General features: G+C 38.6%; 1 protein-coding gene across 6 annotated transcripts in view; it reads right to left on the bottom strand.

The window, feature by feature from the left end:
- KDM4C (lysine demethylase 4C) overlaps nt 1-15,662 on the bottom strand; it is a 3,520,425-nt gene that overhangs the window by 3,362,922 nt on the left and 141,841 nt on the right. For all 6 annotated transcript variants that reach the window (XM_044061093.1, XM_044061091.1, XM_044061094.1 and 3 more), the window contains exon 3: nt 262-437. In XM_044061093.1, coding sequence (XP_043917028.1) covers nt 262-437 — 176 coding nt within the window. The remainder of the gene's footprint in view (nt 1-261; nt 438-15,662) is intronic.

The following is a 15,662-nucleotide window of genomic DNA, read 5'->3' as shown; positions in this document are numbered from 1 at the left end:
AACAAGGGACAGAACAAGTTATTATGCATCTGCCATGGTACTACTTGAAATTTCTAAGTGATTAGCCACAAAGATCTTGGAAATTCAAAAATACATGGGCAAAATAAACTAATTTTTTCTGTCCTAAGTGCATGTCTATACAATACACAAATTAAAAGGAAATGTATGACATTATACAGCTGCAATCTCATCAGGCAAAAGTCTAGTGTTCTTGGTAACTTTTCAGCTTTTGCCACTACTGACATTTCTGTAAAAACTTACTTGTCACTGTTGGCTAACTTTCTGAATTCCTTCACAGTCATTGGCTTTTTCTGAATATTATACTGAGTGAAAAGACCAGATTGACCAGTAACTATTTGCTGGATTGGAGCAGGGATAACTAGATCGTCAATGTCATCATAGTGCTTTCGAGGTCGCCAGCCCTTTGGTGGAATCACCTGAATCAAAACAAGAGTCACAGACCAATTATGCACTTTACAGCTTTCATTTACTCTGGTAGTCTAGTTTCAATTCTACAACAGTGCAACATTATGAAAAGGAATATGACAATGTAAATAATCAAGACAATGCAACAGTCTACTTGAATATGTGTATGACTAAGAACCTGAAGGATGAAGGCATTAACTAAATTATTTTTTATCTGTACCATAATTTCCACCTTACTGACAACTAAGTTAGAGAATTTAAATGTTTGACATCTGGAGCAGTACAGTATATACAACAAACCTAGAGCAGCTCTGCACAACAGAGAACAGAATGTCAGCATAACCAAGATTTTAAACATAAACCAATATCTACCTATTTTTTTCAGAAAGGACATTTATTACCAGAACTATATCAAAGTCACATACTTCCACACATTTAATATACACGATAAACCAGGATGCCATTTGTAATCAATTTCTTGTATTTTCAAGAAATTCAACTTGAAAGTAAACAAAGAGATGAATTTCCTGAAATCCAATTCAGAAACAAAAGAAACTAAAGTAACGATCGGTAAGCCAGTTATAATCAAGTCAAAGCTTCCTGTCAGTTTTTTTTTCCTAACACTTTCCACCAGAGGACTGACCAGCCAGGATCATCTGCCTCGGTCTTCAGTCCCTATATCACATCCTATTGCTATGTTCTCCCTGGGCCACTGTAAGTGGGGCCCATATCAGTGTGAACCTTCACTGTCTGCGTCCTAACATTCTATTCATTAAGGCCTCAGGGTCACCATACTTTCAAATACCTTGTGAATGGAACAAAGGCAGATGTGTATGGAGACCATGACGGCTGCTTAGCCTACTTCTTGATATATCAGTTGACTTAAGTGCATGTGGGTATGCAATGGGACTTTGCAAGATAAACACTCCACTTCTGAGTGACGTTTGCATCAGTATCCCTACCCAAGTGCTACTGGTTAGAACTCCATATTTAGTTTAATTCCAGAGGGGCAAATGGGCATACCTCCAGCCACATCCCCTTCCCCTCTACAAGAGAGAGAGAGGGAGGGAGGGAGGGAGATGATCAGGCATACAAAGGTCATTCACCTCTCCTCACATGCCAGTTCCTCCAGCATCCAGGCTGCCATACAAACTCAGGCAGCCTGGGTCTTGGACTTTCACCAGTAAAACCATTTGAAGAGCTACAACCAGGTTCACCGAATCCTGAAACACAGACAAAATGGCCGAAAAAGTAGATTTACATATACCAAGTCCAAGACTGACTTTTAAAGGAACATTCCCTTTTCTCTGAGGTAAGGTAATCTTAGAGTTGGCATATATGTTCAGGGGTGTGTGTGGGGGGGCTTGCCCCTCACATGGGGGGATCTTCTTGCCCCTCTGTAGAAAAAAGTTTAAAGGAGAAGAATGATGTTCAAAATTCTGTCTTCTGCTGGATTTTTGATCCTTTCTTTCATCTGTATGCATTTGGCATTTTGATTGACAACACTTCAATAGGAGGCAGTTTCATCACTATGCCACAGTCTACTGTTCCTGGGTATTCCATTATGATAGGGAGGATACATACTATTGCTGCAAGATTAGTAATTGACCAAAGAGATACAAATGCATTTGAAAGCTATGGTATGTGTTTACCCCCAGTACCTTCTGAATCAAACTAGTAATTCTGTAAGTTTTCAATTTTATTTTTTGAGATTTTTCATTTTAAAATAATTTCTGTGGGCATGTGATTACTGATGAGGTTCTTGTTTATGAATCTTGTTATAGCAAAGTTATGTGGAAGATGGAAGTGCTTACTTCAGAATTAAGTTAACACAGTTGCAGTTATGGAAAAATAAAATAGCGCACACAGAATATTTAAAGTTCTTTATTTGACAATGGCAAATGTTAAAGAACATGGTGATGGAACATGGCAATGCGGTTGGCTTGAGTGTGAAAAAACAAACTACAATAAAGGGGCTAGGCTTAAATATTGCTGGAAACCACCACGAGGAGAAAAGTTTTTAATCTTTTATTAGTAAAAACAAAAACGAGCGCTTTCACGCAATAAGATGCGCTTCATCAGGTTACAAATTTTACAAAGATTTTAGCTGCCTTTATAGTGAAAACATAATTGTCAATCATTCAATCAATTGAAAGACAAATCAGTGCATTATTAAGATGATTCATCAAAGTAACGCTGATATATTTGCGTTCAGTAAAAAAGCTTAAATATACTGTTTTTAAAAATACTTTCAATACAAATGACCCTTCATAATTTAATCTTATGAACGTATAATAATCAATATCATGTGTTATCCTGTAATTAGTACAAATAAGCTGCTACAAACAGTTCTTAAGGAAGTCATGCCCATATATGGAAAGTAAACAATTCAGAGTACTTGTCGTTACAAGCCGCATTTTGAGTTCAACAAAACAAGGCGAAATACATACTTTTTCGTTTAATGTATCAGTCATGGAACTTGAAATACCATGCGCTATTACGACACTTCTAGAGCATAATATATTTAAGTTCTCATTAAATAATCTTTTGCCAGAAATGTACATCAAATGATAATTGATTATACTGCAACTAAAATAAAAACCTAAGCTAAAAGACTGAGAGGCTAACAAAGAATTTTTTAACTAAAAACTGTAATGATTAATGAGTGCATAAAGGCACAGAAGCTGTTCTTCATTGACTCTATCAAGCCTGTGGCTGAAAAGGTCATTAACTTTCTAAGAACAGCCCAAAAAATTTCATTTATTTAGATATAATTGATGTTCTATAACAAACATCTACTTTAAAGATGTTATTAAGATATAATATATGTATAATGAAAATACATCAAATAACGCAAATTCTATATATAAAAAACTCCAAAATAGTATCTACAGCCAAGCTAAAATAACAAAGTTAATTTTATCAATATTATAGGGCTGTATATAACTGCACACATATATAAAGACTCATAATGTGTACTATATCTACAAACAGCACGGACAAAATATTACATTTTTGGGAAGTCCTTATTCCGTGACCCACTAGTATAATCATTCTCCAATCCCAAAGCATAAAGGCATCCTATCCAGATCTTTCTAATAGCAATCGCATGGTCATAAAAACATTCGATACTATAATAATTTTTATATATCATGTATTACAGATTCATAAAAGCATAATTCCACTAAGAAATTATGTCAGAAAGATCAAAAGAAATCAAATATGTTTCAACTAATAAAAGCCGAGGCTAAATAAAAGCCGAGGCTAGATAACTAAGAAACTGAGATAGCTGTACAAAAAATACAAGAACATTAAAAAGTGCTCGAAGATGTATATCATCATTCTACTAGCATATATATCCAACAAACACCACAGCCTCAAGACAACGAAAGAAGTTATAATCGACTCCCTGAATAACAGAATGTGTGAAAGTGCTATTGGATATATTATATAGTAAATATTAATATAGACATAGTATGTCAATGTTAATAAACAACAGGTATGAATATGCATAAAGTATGTGTTAAAACCAACAAACAGAGATTAGAAGACGAAAAAATTCGCCACAATATAGAAATCCTACTAAATAGACTGGATATAACAAAACATGCAACTTGCTCGCAAGAAAAGTGTAGTGCAATAATATAGTGGGTCATGTAGGACCTAACAGGGCAGGCCGGATATTAACCATAGTATTTAAGCCAGGTGGTAGATGGGCTTTCAATCTTAAGATCCATCTTAGTTCAAATGTTTCCAGAGTATTCATATGGTCTCCTTCTCTTCTATTAGGGTCTATTATTTGTAAAATCTGAAACACAAAACTGTGTTGGGGGTGAGTGCTGCAGTGCATAGCCAACGCATTGGTGGGACTATTTCTTCTTATGTCATAAATATGGTTGTATATCCGGTCTCTAAACCTTCGTGATGTCATACCCACATAATAACTATTGCAAAGATTGCAAGTAGCCTAATAAACAACATTTCTGGTGTTACAGGTTGCATAAAATGTAGGTTTTTAAGCTAAACTCAACATTTGGGACATTAAAGTCTCCCTTCCTATTTATATATCCACAGAGTGAACATTTTCCACAAGGGAAGGTACCTGTTTTTATTTGAGCCCTGATGTCAATGGGTGCAATATCTAATTTTTCCTTGCATAACAGCCTTTTTAAATTCATACAATTATTGTATCTAAAGGCCGGTTTTTCCCCAAGTAGTCCTGAAAGTGTTGAATCTGATAGCAAAATTTTCCAATTCCCTTTAACTATACTGGTTAAGTATTGCACGTCACTCGTGTATTTAATATCATATTCTATATTATGAATCATTTTCTTTTTACTCTGTGATTTAAACGACACTATCTGGGAATTCGAATTCCCAAGTAAGGATTCTGCCACATCATTTATCAGCTTTATAGGATATCCCCTATCCATAAAATATTTCTTCTGAGAATTAATTAATTGTAGTGCATCTGATTCATCACTACAAATCCTTAATATCCTATTCATCTGATTCTTTACAATATTTTGAAAAATATGACGTGGATGTAAACTGTCATAATGGAGGACTCCATTCCTCCAACAGGATTTTCTGTAAAGTGTAGTAACTAATTCATTGTTAATTCCTTTCTTAATAGTGATGTCTAAAAAATTAATACTTAATTTAGAATATTCATACGTGAATTTAAAGAAAGGTGTAGTAGTGTTCATGAAATTAACAAAATTGTTCAAGGTGACAACATCCCCAGTCCACAGTAATAGAATGTCATCTACGAATCGTCTGTATAAAACCACATTGTCAAACCTAGAATCATTAAAAATTCCCATTTGTAGACAACAAGGTTGGCATATGCATTGGCACAGGGGGTGCCCATAGCCACCCCCCATGTTTGTGCATATACCATATTATCATACAGGAAAATGTTATTATTTAAGACCAGGTCCAACATGCAACAGATGTTCATAGTCTCGATGTTATCCATTTTCAATTCTGTCATATGTGCTCTTATTGCATCTATACCATAATCATTGGGGATACTGGTGAAGAGGCTCTCTATATCTAGCGTAACTAATAAGGTATCTACTTTCATCTTATTTTTCACCACATCTGATTTAAGATCATCTAATAATTTGTAAGAGTCATGTAGTATAGTAGGTATTTTCTTCACAAGCACTCCCAGTTTAGTTTGTATGTATGAAGATGCATTTTGTGTTACTCAATGGTAACCTGATACAATGGGACGCAGTGGGGGTGGATATTTATCCTTGTGTAACTTGGGCAAACCTTTAATTATAGGTATCAGAGGAAAATCTATCATAAGAAAATCATAAAGGGATTTATCTATGGATCTTGTCATCAACAGATCGTAAAAAGTGTCATAGACATACTGCACTATTGATTTTACATCCGATTTTTCTATTTTCTTATAAGCACTGTCATTGCTCAGCATATTCAACATTAACTGTTGATAAAAGGTTGCATCCATGGCAACAATCCCCCCTCCCTTATCTGCCGGTTTGAACACTAAACTAGTATCATTGCAAAGACCTTGTAGCTCACATTTCTCTGTTGCACTTAAGTTAACAAAGATGCTCTTTCTATCATGGCAGTCATAGTAAAGATAAAAGTCCCGCTCACATGTTTTCATGAAACATTCAATAGATTGTGTTAGTGGAGGCATAAAAGCACTTTTCTTCCTACAGTTAGGGGCATCTAAATCAACAAAATGATTAGGTAATGCATCCTTAAATAAAACCTCGAGAGACAGTTTTCTGCAAAACATGCGTAAACCTATCAAAGTGTCAGATACAACACTATGTTTGGAAGGGATAAATGACAAGCCCTTATTCAGTACACACTGTTCATTCGATGTAAATGTCCTTGTTGTTAAGTTGAAAAACAGACTGTTCAAACTTTCGTTCTTCTTCTTCGTTCCGGTGTTTCCCCCGATAATTTCCTTTTTCCTCTCCCCCGGCTGTTGGAACGGGTGCGCACTGCCCCTTTGTAGGGGAGAGGAAAATTTAAAGGTATGGGCGCCATAAATCTATTATTCAAACTGATAGCTTTGGACTTAGCACCCAAACTATTTTGGTTAACTAATCCCTGCTGGTTGCAGGGTAGGGATGCAACAGGTGTGTCAGATACACTGGGTTCTTCATTAATCGCATTTTCTGACAGCAATCTAACGTTGGTCGTTTCATTTAGTACAGTCACAGAGCCATTATTAGAGGAGCATGAGGCTACTGGTGCTTGTATAGGATGTGATTTATCATTCGGACTAGTTCTCGGCCATACAAAGATACGGCCGAGATGAAAATCTTCACAGTCACGCTTCAATTTTCTAATTTTTATCTGCTCCAACTTGTTACTATATAAAGCTAACTGTCTATTCATGGCTTGTATCTTTGAATTACAAAACTCAGTCTGATAGTTAGTAGAAAGTGATTTATATTGTTCCTCTACCTTTGCAAGGAGCTCCGCTTCAATCGGTGTGAAATAATCTAGCAGCAGCTGGATGTATCTGTTCCCAAAGTCAATGTTTAGCTGTTGCCATTGACGAAGTAATTCTGGATGGCTATCCCCGTAAGTTGGCATGCATAGAACCCGCATGCCGCGGGGGATAACCTTGAAATGCAGGCACGCTTGTAAATGTCTTCTCTGCCAGACGAGCCTATGCAGGCGGTAAAGATCATTTTCCAGGTTTCTCAAGTTTCCAAAAAACTCATACAAATTCTCGCTAGTACTGGACGGACTAACATGAGCTTGTTATAGCAAAGTTATGTGGAAGATGGAAGTGCTTACTTCAGAATTAAGTTAACACAGTTGCAGTTATGGAAAAATAAAATAGCGCACACAGAATATTTAAAGTTCTTTATTTGACAATGGCAAATGTTAAAGAACATGGTGATGGAACATGGCAATGCGGTTGGCTTGAGTGTGAAAAAACAAACTACAATAAAGGGGCTATATGATACAGTTTTGCTAGAATTACTTCTTTGAAGGCACACTGTATGTACACTTTCAGTGTGTCCAGTGTAGAAGTTTCTATACTTTTTTCTGCTTATTTCTGAATTATTAATCTGAATTACCACAACATACTATAAATCAAAGTATTTCATTTTTCAAATTCTCAAAAACTGTACATTTCAGTATTATCATCTAAATAATTGTGCATCATCCACAATACTCTCTGCATGCAAACCCAAAATTGTACATCTATATCCCCAAAACATCACAAACACTATATAATCAAACACAAAGATACCCCCCCCCCCCATCTTACTGCCTACTTTTAATTAATGTCCTCAACCCACCCTTCTATTTTTATTCATGAAGATATGCAAAGCCACTGGCTCACCGATACCTCCATGGTCTCTACAACAGCACAAGCGACATTCCTTTTTTTTGCTTTCAAACATCCACAACCTCTACTTCTTATACTTCACTTCTTAGCGATCTCATTCTTCACCCAAGTAAGGTAAACCAAACCATTATTCTTTACTTTAGGCTTGACACCCCAGCCATACTCCCTAACCCAAAAAATCTCTTTGATTTCTGCATTTCAGTCCAATAAATTATTCTTCAGTTTTCTATTTTATCCTAGAAATGCATGGTCCACTCACATCCATCTCATATACAGAAATTATCCCCCCTCTCCCCTTCTGTACCAGCACTCGTCCTTCTCCATTAAACTCTCTGTTTGGGGGCGTGTTCACTGGGAGACCTGGGTACTCCCCCTGGTGCAGCACCATGGGGACACAGGACCCCAAAGGCTTGTCAAGCAGGCCCATTACAGGGTGCCTGAGTGAGTCAGGCAGACTGAAGGAAGAGATACAGGAAATGTTCAAACAGTGGGTAGTCCAGGAGTGCAGCAGTCCCTGTACTTCCCCAGTGGTGCTGGTACCAAAGAAAGATGACAGCACCAGGTTCTGCATGGAGTACAGAAACCTAAACAGCCACACGGAGTCAGATGCTCACCCCATGCCTAGGACAGATGAAGCTTCAGAGCAGCTGGGTGAGGCTAAGTATCTGGACCACTACTAATCTGACCAATGACTACTGTCAGGTGCCCTTGATTGGCACCGCTAGACAGAGGTCAGCCTTTGTGACTCCTTTTGGGTTAGAGGAGTTCACAAAGATGCCCTTTGGGATGAAAAATACCCCAGCAACCTTCCAGATGCTGGTAGATCGGTTCCTAGCAGGAGATTATGCCCTTGCTGACCTGGACAATATTGCTATCTACAGCCATTCCTGACAAGAGCAACTTCAGCATGTCGGGGGGGGGGGTCCTCTGCAGACTGCAAAGGGCAGGGTTGACAATTAAGCCTAGTAAGTGTCAGGTAGGTATGGCAGAGGTCTCCTACCTGGGACATACAGTGGGAAGTGGTAAGATAAGGCCAGAGCTTGCCAAAGTCGAAGCTATTCAGGAGTGGCTTTGCCCCTGTTACCAAAAAGCATGCAAGGGCATTCTTGGGGGCAGTGGGGTACTACAGAAAGTTAATTCCCAATTATAGGAAAACAGCTGCTCCCCTCACAGATCTGACAAGGAAAAACAGGCCAGATAAGGTAATGGGGACCCTAGTCTGGGAGCAGGCATTCCAAAAGCTTAAAGGGGTTTTGGGAGGACCCCCTGTGTTAGCCAGTCCAGAATACAGCAAAGAAGTTGTTGTACAGGTGGATGCTTCAAACCATGGGGTGGGGGGCTGTACTCAGAAAGGTTTCCTTAGACGGAGAAGAGCACCCAGTTGTACATCTCAACCGTAGACTCCAACCCAGGAAGGAAAGTTATGCAGCTGTAGAAAAAGAATGTCTAGCCATAGTATGAGCACTGCAGAAACTTCAGCCCTATCTGTATGGAAGGAAATTCATTGTGGTTACAGACAACAATCCCATAACATGGCTACATCGTGCCAGCCAGCAAAATGTCAAGTTATTAAGGGGTTGCAGGCATATGACAACCAGCAGCATAGTGGGGTCAGCAATGCCAATGCAGATGGGCTCTCAAGACAGGGTATAGATGTAATAATGTGTTTCCAGACAGGCCCACTTCTCTCGAGCAACATTTTCCAGGGTCACCTGAAAAACTAACTTGAGTCTTCAAAAGGGGGAGAGGTGATGATATGAAAGTAGTGTCATCTGTGACAGGGAGAGGAGGGCAGTGTGTGTGTAATATATGCCTGCATAGCCAGCTGGAGTTTTGTAAAGAATTTTATGTCATTTGAAACAAAATGGTCCATGATTATATAAACAACTCTACCCCTTTTTTAACTTTTACCATGAATCGTTCGAATAGGAGTACTTATTTTTTTGGATGTGAAAGTTTCTGTCAACAGGTAAGGAACAGATAACACTGGTATACACAGGCAGGATTGTTAACACTATTTCCCAGAACCAGCAAGTACCCTAATCATATTTTTGACAACATAGTCAAAAAACAAAGTATGAGATTATCAAGTTTAAGTACAGAACAAACTGTGTATAACTCAGAACTTTTAAATTTGGAAGGTATATTGGTAGTTAGGGGGTTACAAAAAAGATAAAGTCTCTGCAATAAACAAAGAGGTAAATGGTTTGAGGGATACAGTGGCTAAGCCACATTATCTATAGTAACCACAGGCAATATCAATAGTAAGAAACAATTTGCCAGGATACCTGTATTGTATGCCAACAATGTTAAACCACTGTTGGATACATATATATATATATATATATATATATATATATATATATATATATATATATATATATATATATATTGCGCTACTGTTGTCACCTGACAGCAAGATGTTGTACCGTTCGATTCTCAGCTAGAGCGTCTTGTGTGTGGAGACATGCGTGAATGGGCGTACCTTCGTTGAAGGTTGTGCGTCAGGGCTGGCAAACTCGGCACGTAAAAAATCTACTGCCAATCATTAGCGGACTGGAGTTCCACTGTGGCGACCCCTAAAAGCCAAAAGACACAAACAAACTGGTCTACCTTGACAACAGATTCTATCAAGCATGTAGTAGGACCCAAGCCAACCGTCTTATATAAAAACACGAGAAACATCAAATAGTTGTTATGCTATCCGAAGGAGCATGACCATTTTAGGATGGATTGTGTATAACAGGTGACAGAACCTTGTAGAAAATGCAATCAATGTCAACACATTAATTCAAAAGGGATGTTTAAGGACCCAGATTTCAAGAGAACATTTAAGTTTAAGGTTGGGAATACTTGCCAGATAGAACACCTTGTATACCTGGCATGTTGCCAGGTATGCAGTGCATTCTATGTAAGCAAAGCAGATAGGATGCTCAGTCTTAGGATAAGGGAACACTTATATGACATCTAGCATCATGTGACCACAAATGCATTAGCTCAGCATGTCATGATGACAGAGAGTTCTCATTATTTCATGTTTTTTTTAGGCAAAGTGGATCGTCAGACAGAGCGGATTCAGGAAAAGGACTCAATGACAAGGTCCCTTTAAAACCCTTGCTAAAAGCAAGAAAGCTGAGAAGGTGATAAGTTTTTAATTTTATTTATATTTTTATTGCAACAAATTTTTTTGCAATACAATATCTTTCTGTTTTTATATTTTGCACATTAACATATGCATATTTATATTATATGCTGTTCTGTTCAAAATTGGTCTTAATATGGTTAATTTGCCTAATGAATTGAGGAGTCATGCTATTTAAATGACAGGAGCATTGTTTGTATGAAAGTCTGATGAAGTAGTAGAGAATACTGTGAAAGCGATTTCGAATGCATATTTCTTTTAATAATTTTTTTTTTACTCTGGATAACTGCTGTTTGCTTTACCTCGACTTACTTTATTTCTGTGAATTTTATGTCATTTGACTATCACAGTGATTTGTACAGATGCTTCTGTTAAAAATGCATTAACAGTGGGTCCTGCTGGACAGAAAAGAGATATATATGTATATCAGACAGTATTATTATAACTGATTAAATGCATATGTTTTAACAGAGAATTCTGGGAGGGAAGACGTTAATCTCAGTCCAGCTAATTTTGAAAAATAGGTTGAAAAATAAATGGGTTGGTTTTGGCCAAAAAGATTTTATCTTGAGGGTCTAATTGCAGCCAGAGACAAAAATGTCTGGGATAACTAGGGCTAGGAAACTTACTGTATTGTCCTTAGGAGTGAACTAATTGCTACCCTGGAAGGGTGGAAGTTATTGAAATTGTTTTATAGCTTTCACATGTTGTAACAGATTTTAGCAAAGCCCTGGGTGTGTGCTGCACCAGTCATGTGACCAGATGAGATGTCATTCTACAACCAGCAATGAAATGATTCTTTAGATATTACTGAGAAATATGACAGAACTCTTGCAGCAGCACTTTGTCTTCCAGAACCTGATGGGAAATATCTCTCACAGATATCACACACAACCACACCCCTTCACCTTGCCTTGCTGTAGTAAGTAACTTAACTAGGGAACATTGATTTTTAGTCAGTCAGGAAAATATAGTGAGATTAGTTAAGTATTGTTTTTCTGTATATGTGTGAACCTATTCATCTGTGTTATTTTAATATTTACTGCAACTGAAATTCTGGTGTTTACTGTACATAGATATTCAATATTCTCACGTTTTCTATTTATTATTAAATATTTCTATACCTTTCATTGCGGCTGGTCTTTTAGAGAATACTTTTAACATCTTAACAGTGCTTATGGTTATTTTAGTGACACTGCAGCCGCTCCTGAAAGCCTTGTTGCACTAGTCAAACTCTACCATTTGTATTAGTATTAATTTTACTCAGTATAATTAGGTATTCTTATGTCAAGTCTTAGAATAGCTGACTGGTTGCAGCGTAATTACCTTATAGTCTGGGAAGAGGGGGCACAGCTGGTAAATCTGTGCCAGCCTTTCCCAGGTGTGTTTGTGTGTGTGTGTGAAGATCAAATATCCAAGTGTGTGCATCAGCTACTTGGAATAGGGACACAGAACTCCAAGTGGTCAGTGTTTCAGTGTTGAGTCTTGTTTGGGGCCCAGAGAGAGAGAGAGAGAGCGCGATACAGCAAAAGCAACAGAGAGAGCGAGAACGAGTTCAGTCCCAGATCAGGAGTGTGCTCTTAAGAGAAATTGTTCAGATGCAGCTCTCTGCACTAAGCAAATACTGTGTGTATCCATTTTTGCTCCTAGTGGCCATCCCTCACCGGTGTCAATGGTGAGAATTGAGTCTCCTTGATTAATGGCACAGAGAAGGGACTGTCACAGTGGTGCAGCGGTTAGCATTGTCGCCCCACAGCAAAACGTTCTCCGGTTCGATTCTTGGCTGAAGCGCCTTCTGTGGGGAGTCTGCATGTCCTCCCTGCAGTCGAGTGAATTTAAAGACATTCAGGTAGGTGCGAGCGTGTTGAAGGTTGGGCGCGGGGCTGACAACTCGACAGTAAAAATTCACTGTCAATCATTACCGGACAGGAATTCCGCTGTGGTGACCCCTAACTGGGAAAAGACAAAAGACCAGCAGAAGGGATCGTCACTGGATCTCACGGAGTTTAGACAACATCTTATCTCTGTGCGTCACATATTAAGTATTCTGACATTATATGGTATCAAGACTGTGGAAACTATCAGCCATAATTGAAGATATGTATCTGAACAACAAATGTACTTCTTTGCTGTGGCCATGTCTCTTGTGTTTGGAACTACAACAGTACAATTCTCAATGAAATATCTTTACACCCTTATGGAACATTCAGCTGCAAGAAAGAAATCAGACTTTAAACCAGGGGCTTTAGGTCACGCAATCTGATTTATTCCTCACTGCAAACAGAGTGGCTGAAAAAAAACTGAAAATGCCCAGTGTCAAACATTCCTGTATGATGCAAGGGAAAGAATCATAAAGACATTTAACTTTTCAAGATGAACAGAAACACTTAGCAGCAGCACTTGCAGTAATGTTTGCCAACCCAGAAATAATTTACATTTATTTCACATTTTTTACAAGATTGTAAGGTCTTGAAGTAGCCCCATAGTGCAGAAGGATAAAGCCCTTAATGTGGACCAGATGACCCATGTTTGACTAGTGAAATGGGCACTGGAGGGATTCAGTTGGGGGAAGAATGGGAGCGAGTGGTAGACATCAGCTCACCTATCCTGGGGGGCAGCAGCCTGGCTTACTGCAACAGCAGCAGAACAGTGTACCAAGTTTCATATTGCAAGCACTGTGGCGTTTGGTAGAGAGGCTGTGCATGCACTGAAGTGCACATACATCTTCCACAGGCAGCCACAGCAGAGCTCACAGAGCTGCCAAGGGAGGGCGAGTTACAGCATACCCATTCCCCAGCAGCAGCAGCATGACTCTGACTCAGCATCCTTGATATCCTCATCATCGCAGGACACAGATCAGTTAGAGCCCAGAGGAAGCTAAGGCAAGTCCAGTAGAGTCAGTGAATGAGTAAAGGAGCAGGTAGAGGTTGAAGGTCAGCCATAAAAGAGTTAAAAGTGTCAAAAGATTCCACACTGACTGTAAATGCATACGTTAATGACCTGAAGATTGGAGTCAAACACTAGGAATCTGGAGATCTGCAAGATCTCTAGTAAGAGAATATTTTGTGGTATATGAAAGGAAGTGTTTGACAGACTTAACAGAAACTGATCTAACCTTATCAAAAGGCACAGATGTCTGAAGAGCAAGTGAAATTACTAGAACATAGATAAAAGCATCAAATGGTTATCCTTGTATGCCGAAAGAGCTGGCTAAAGTCCTGATTACACACCAGGTGGCTTGAGATTGAGTAGCAGTTTGGGCACTTCATAAATCAGAAGGGGGGTGGGTGGATGGGCCCATCACTGTAGAAAGGACGTACACTGTCACAATCCTTTAGAGGAGAGTCAATGCAGATGCATGTCTTGGGATATGCTTTCAGCTCACCATGCCATTGTTTGGTGGAAGGCAACATAGCTGTCATATAGGGACAAATACACCTGCAAGAGAAAGGTGCTGTCAGCCCTTGCAGGATGTAGGTAGCACACTCCTCTTCCCAGTGGTGGTTTATGCTACATACAAAATATCAGTATAGCCAAGATGTCAGTGAAAACGCAAAGTACCCCCCTATGGCTTCCCGAATGTCAGCCCCCTAGAGACAGTTCTTGCCTTAACACTGGTCCTGCATTCAGTTGCTGGAGAATAAATGAATGGAGATGTCTAATTGTGAAGGCACATGACTAATCAGAACACAGCAAATAATAAATGAAAAGGAGTTATGGAAAATAAAATGAGAGTCAAGTAATAAAGCAAACCTGAGAAATAAAGGCAGGATGCTGTTGTAAAAATAATATTTAAGACAGCCAATAAGCAATGTAATGTAAAAGGAAAGAATCCATGATGAAAGTAGCACATTTAAATTGAGGCAGGCTGTACATGTGGCAAAAAGCATAACAGAAAGAAATGACTAGTATTTAAGCAATATTGCAGTACAACTGCTAGAAAGTAATGTTTTTCTAAATGTGCAAAACCAAAAGCATGTTCCAAAGTAATGAAAGTTATGTACTTACCAAAACGATAAATCTGTGTTGTCTTATTTTCATCTGGTTCAGCATACAGGGCCTCACCACCTTATACCATAGTATTGGATACAACAGCTCTGACTCCTCCCTCACCCACAATTCACCTCTCCAGTCTGAATTACCTCAGACTGAATTTGCTGGCGGATTTCAACTGGTCAAATTATGTAGGAAAAAAAAAACAAAGGAAAGAAAGGAAACCAGTACATAACCCAAGTGATACAAACATCAGACATAGTCATGGCAAGGACTGGTCAATCTCTAGAAGAAGAAAATGCCAACCTGGCAGGGTGAAGGAGGGAAGGGAGTTGAATCAGACGAAAGTAAGACAATACAGACCTATTGTTGTGGTAAGTACATAACTTTCATATCTGAAGTTGTCTATTTTCATCTGTTTCAACATGTGGGACAGATTTTCAAGTGACCCAATAGGAACCTGGGTGGACTCAAGGAAGGACATTCCTGAGAATGGCACAGTTAAAAGATGTACAGCTCACTTATAAATAAGATAAATGAATCATCTAACTTATAAATAAGATACAAAGCTATCAGTCAAAGACCAATTTCCTGCAGTACGTATATCACTGACAGGAACTCTTTACAAAAGCTGTTGAGGTTGCCATTACTCTGTTAGACTGAGCCTTAAGGTTTGATTGTACGGACAGACCTTCTGACTTATAAACAAAATGAAATGCAGTCTGCTAGCCATTTTCA

Source organism: Protopterus annectens, chromosome 2.part0, assembly GCF_019279795.1.
Source record: "Protopterus annectens isolate FY-2018-M chromosome 2.part0, PAN1.0, whole genome shotgun sequence".
NCBI classification, from domain to species: domain Eukaryota; kingdom Metazoa; phylum Chordata; order Ceratodontiformes; family Protopteridae; genus Protopterus; species Protopterus annectens.
This window is presented reverse-complemented; position numbering and strand designations above follow the sequence as displayed.